Source organism: Pygocentrus nattereri, chromosome 17 (genome assembly GCF_015220715.1).
Source record: "Pygocentrus nattereri isolate fPygNat1 chromosome 17, fPygNat1.pri, whole genome shotgun sequence".
Classification (NCBI taxonomy): Eukaryota; Metazoa; Chordata; class Actinopteri; order Characiformes; family Serrasalmidae; genus Pygocentrus; species Pygocentrus nattereri.
The window spans coordinates 405,001-410,000 of record NC_051227.1 but is presented as its reverse complement, the minus strand read 5'-3'; the positions used below and the strand labels follow the sequence as shown (position 1 = coordinate 410,000).

At 43.5% G+C, this 5,000-nt stretch overlaps 1 protein-coding gene across 13 annotated transcripts in view; it reads left to right on the top strand.

Moving 5' to 3' along the window:
- The window catches only part of mecom (MDS1 and EVI1 complex locus), a 257,072-nt gene that overhangs the window by 231,662 nt on the left and 20,410 nt on the right, over window positions 1–5,000 (top strand). For 5 of the 13 annotated variants that reach the window (XM_037546749.1, XM_037546741.1, XM_017719295.2 and 2 more), the window contains 3 exons: window positions 359–1,760; window positions 1,989–2,079; window positions 4,141–4,167. In XM_037546749.1, coding sequence (XP_037402646.1) covers window positions 359–1,760; window positions 1,989–2,079; window positions 4,141–4,167 — 1,520 coding nt within the window. The remainder of the gene's footprint in view (window positions 1–358; window positions 1,761–1,988; window positions 2,080–4,140; window positions 4,168–5,000) is intronic. The other 8 variants (XM_037546740.1, XM_037546745.1, XM_037546743.1 and 5 more) reach the window with 3 other exon arrangements.

Here is a 5,000-nt window from a genome sequence, read left to right as displayed (position 1 = left end):
TGTCTTAAACATGTTTATGCTCTTCTGTGCCCTCTTGTGGTGCATTCAGATGGTCCTCATAAACGTATGAATTGTTGAGTTTACATCAGGGAGTCAAACAGCTGGCAACTTGGTAAATACAAGTGGCAAACTTGGGCATGTTCCACGCTACCTGAGTTTACGAGTTGTGGCATATCACCAGCCAGTACATTCTCTGCTGGTACTGGTCTATCCAAATGAATATATGTAGTCTTTTCCAAAAAAGGACATTTTGAATGCATCATAATTCTATAAGCACTGTATATGTATGAGACATTGAATATTCATATCTCCTCTCCACTCTTATGGTGTTTGTTTTTGTGTGTTTCATCATCTGCAGGTGAGGTTTGCCACAAATCCTACACCCAGTTCTCGAACCTATGCAGACACAAACGAATGCATGCTGACTGCCGGACACAGATAAAGTGCAAAGACTGCGGCCAACTGTTCAGCACCACCTCCTCACTCAACAAGCATCGGCGTTTCTGTGAGGGGAAGAACCATTTTGCTGGCGCCGGAGGGCTCTTTGGCCCAGGCATTTCTCTCCCTGGTGGCCCCGGACTGGACAAGTCTGCTCTTGCTGGGATGGGACCTGGCTCAGCTGGTCTGGCAGACTACTTTGGAGCCAACCGGCACCACAGCGGACTGACGTTCCCAGCTGCCCCGCCAGCATTCCCATTCGGTTTCCCAGGACTCTTCCCATCTGGACTGTACCACCGGCCTTCTATCATCCCAGCCACTTCACCTGTAAAGGGCCTGCCAGGGACGGACCTACGGAAGAGTCCCTTGCCTATTCCTGGAGCTCACGAGCCCCATGACCTTCTGAAAAGCTTCCGCAAGCATTCCTTCAATGGGGAAGGAGAAGACAGGGTGCAGCACCAGAGAGAAGGCTCTGGCCACAAGCCTAAGATGAGTGACCAGTCTGAGAGCAGTGATCTGGATGACGTCAGCACTCCCAGTGGAAGTGAGCTTGAGAGCACTTCTGGGTCAGAACTGGACAGTGATGCAGAGAGCGACCGGGATCGCGATCGAGACAGGGCAAGGGAAAATGGGAAAGGACCCAAGAGGAAGTCCAGTGGTTCTAATGCTGGACAAAGTCCCACCCTTGTCAGCAGCTCCAGCAGCAGCAATGCAGCTAACGGTAATGGGAGCAATGTGCCTCCACCAGGATTTTTCTCTCCAGCTCTGGATGAAAACACTGCAGTTTCTGGAGCAGTCAATGACTCCATCAAGGCCATCGCCTCCATAGCGGAGAAGTACTTCGGCTCCACAGGATTGGCTGGCCTGCATGATAAAAAAGGGGGCACTCTACCGTACACCTCCATGTTTCCTCTGTCCTTCTTTCCTGCATTTTCACCCCCAGTGTACCCCTTCCATGAGAGGGAACCTCTCCGACCTCCAACCCACAAAGGGGAAGCGGAGAGCCCATCAGCCGAAAGCAAGAGACCACAGGGCAGGAGCACTGAGTCACCCTTTGACCTCACCACCAAGCGCAAAGAGGAACGCCTGGCTCCAACCTATACCCCCTCGAAGCCTGAGGCATCACACGTACCCTCTGCAAATCAGGACCAGCCTCTGGACTTGAGTCTGGGCGGGCGAAGCCGAGGTGCACGTATCAGAGGGGAGGATTCACGGAAGAACCACGTATTTGGCGAAGAAAGGTTTGAGGCGGATGCTCCTAAAGCAGACCCCTCCCTCCAGCATGCAAGACCCACTCCCTTCTTCATGGACCCCATTTACAGGTACTGTCAATCACAAGCCCATCACATACACATACTCTAGTTATTCTCATTTTGTTAAATATTATAACTTATCTGCTTTTCCTTTATTGCTTATGGTAATGTGGCCATTCCTGAATATGGTACTTTTAACACTATAATATATAAGACAAACAACATTTTTAAGCAGATCAGTTTTTTCAAACGTATCTGAAGTCTTGTTTCTAAGAACTGATGGAAGTTGAATTTTAGCAGGGTTGAGAAGAGGAAAGCGAGTGATCCGTTTGAGGCGCTGAAAGAAAAATACATGCGTCCCACACCGGGATTCCTCTTCCACCCACAGGTAAGATTGTTAAAATATTCTCCAAACATTTCCCCTATTTTCTCCTGGCAGTCAAGCAGCACTTCTGTCATAATCACCAGACATTGACCCAACATTTTTCTTCCCAGTTTTCTTCCCAGTGTTCTCACTCTGAAGTTTTACCCATTGTTCCAACTGTGTTTTACCTGTAGCCGTCCCACACTATGTCCACATATTTCCATCTCCACATTCCAAACTTCTTTCATTTACAGTTCTGGCATTCTTTAGTTAAGGTGTGAGGCGCAAGCTTCAAACTAATTATTCTGAGCGACATGATTCCAAGACAGTTGAAATGAACTATTCTGAAATGCTTAACAAGATATTAACTGGGTGTGTAGTACAAACTCCAGAGTGCTGTTGATTTTAGTGAAATGGGGGCCGGTACCCAGACAGTTCAGGTTCCAGCCATTTAGGTGAAGAAGGACATAGTAAAATATCTCCTAATTGGATAAGTATTGGAGGAAAAAGGTGATAAAATTTCATTGTATTATCACACGTTTAAGCAGGAAGGTAAATGGTAAGTAGCTTGTAAAGCTTAGTAAGAATCAGGCTTTCTTTTACAATCCAGATGCAGGTTTGTTTCTAGGTAATTAACGGCTACACACTGTATATCTGACACTTACCTGGTTAATTCTGAGAAATTAAGGGACTGAGAGAAAGCCTTACCCTCAAAGTTTGTCTGTTTACCAGTTATCAGGTACTACAGAAGAACAGCCTGCATTTCTCCATTTGCTTGCACGTTCTCCATGATTCACTATGGCTTTGCATAGCAGTGCAGTGTTTTAGGAATCATGTGCGTCCATGCTGAATGATGCAGTCCAGATGTGCTAGACAGAGACATCTGTGTGGTGGCATGTCCTACTTGTGTGCTTTTTACTAGGACATTACAATATGATTTCCCATTAAAACAACCAGATACTTTTCTTGTGTCTGGAATGGACTGGCAGTGTGTGTGTGTGTGTGTGTGTGTGTGGGTGTGTGTGTGTTCACTGTCATTGCTCCTGAGATAACTAGACTTCCATAAGAACTTTAACACCACACACACTCACACAGGCCTCTGTTATAGTGTTTTATAGGCTGTTCCATGCACTACTTTACAGGCTGTTTGACTAGGCAGATTTATACTGCATGTCTGCTCAGTGTCTGTGCTCGATAGCATCCACATGCCTGCCACACACAGCCTAACGAGGTGACCTATCAGCATACACTTTACTGCTGCACACCCACTGCACACACCAACCAGCACCAGGGATGCTGCGGCTAACAGTGATCCCTTATGGAAAACAGAATTCCGATAAAAGAGTTCGGGTTAGAGTTCGGGTTAGTTTACTAGCCCCAACATTTCAGATTTGACCTATTATTGATGGAACAGATGCATCACAGGAGTTTAAGGGGCAGATCTACTAAGGGTTTGCGATGGTGCAAAACATTAGTACATAACAACATCCATGTACTACACATGTTTGCGCAACACGCTCGAAAAAAGATCAACAGGGCAGTTTTGAAACACAAAGTTCAAATATTTATGCGTTTTCTTTTCTTTTTTTTTTCAAATTGAGTTATTTTGACTTTGACAAAATCTCAAATAAATAAGTGATTTTTTTTCTTTATGACTCAATCACTAGGTCAGAGCTTTATTTATCTAGCACCTTTCATACAAGCAGTTATGATGCAAAGTATTTTACAGATTGACACACACTTGCAACCAGGACCTGAAAAAGAGAATAAGGACCGAATGTGAAATAATGTGAAACAGAAGAGGATAAAGCTTTTTTGCTTGGGCTTTGTATTGCAGGGGTCATATGTTAATTACAGTGCACATTTGCATAAAAGTTCTTAGTAGATAACCTGCTAAACCGACCACCTCCAACAGCAAGTATCAGTAGGCTGCTCGAAAAGCGCCTCTTTTGGTATATCTGCCCCAAAATAGTCATTTCAGACAGAGCTGAGGGTTAGACGTTGGCATTCCATCACCCAATCAGAATCTGTTCATCTATGTGATACTTGATTTTGATTCGCTGTTTCCTTTTGTCCCGCCCCCAGTTCCGCATGCCTGATCAGAGAACCTGGGTAAGTTTTGCTAAGGCCACACACTTCTGTACAGCTCAGCACACGGACATGCTAGCTTTAAATACAGATAACACAATGCATGTATTTACAACAAGCACAAGCGCTCAGAGCCTGACAGAAGACTAATACACACAGCATCTAAAACACACTTAAACATCCCTGCTTTTATATGTGCACACACACAACTAGCTATAAATACAAACACAACCCACACTTAACTATGCGTATCGCTGTTGTCGGAAGAAAACCTCGTATCTCCGTTTTTCAGTTTCTGACTTTATTTAAAAATGCCTGTTGCTCTTTACATTGTGTGTAAATTTCCTGGCAAATGGGCCAAAAGAAACAGCCCAAAATGACTAGAATATCTGGTTCCATTGACTTCCATGAAAAGTAATGTAGGTTTTTCCTTCTCCTGTAAAGTTATCATTTTGGAGATACGAGGTATGATACACACTAACGGTCAAAAGTTTGGAATCACCATTTTTAATGACGTAAATCCAATTTATTACACACACATGTATAAAAAGATTCTAATATGCTAATGTTATAAGTTAATATTCTCTCAGCTCAGATTGTAGGAAGCTGTATATATTAAGAAACAGAGCTGTAGATGATTCCATAGCACTCCAATATAATGAATACACCGAATGCGTCAGAGCTATTCATAATAATTTTGAGACGGAGAATTACAATTCATAGTTTAATAGCATTTTCTTTTTTTTTAAACCATGTCGGAACTTCTTATTGCTTCCAAAATACTTTAAATTATAAACAATACATCTGTTTATGTATTGGTGTCTAGTTTATTCATTAATTTTTGAATAACAATTGCT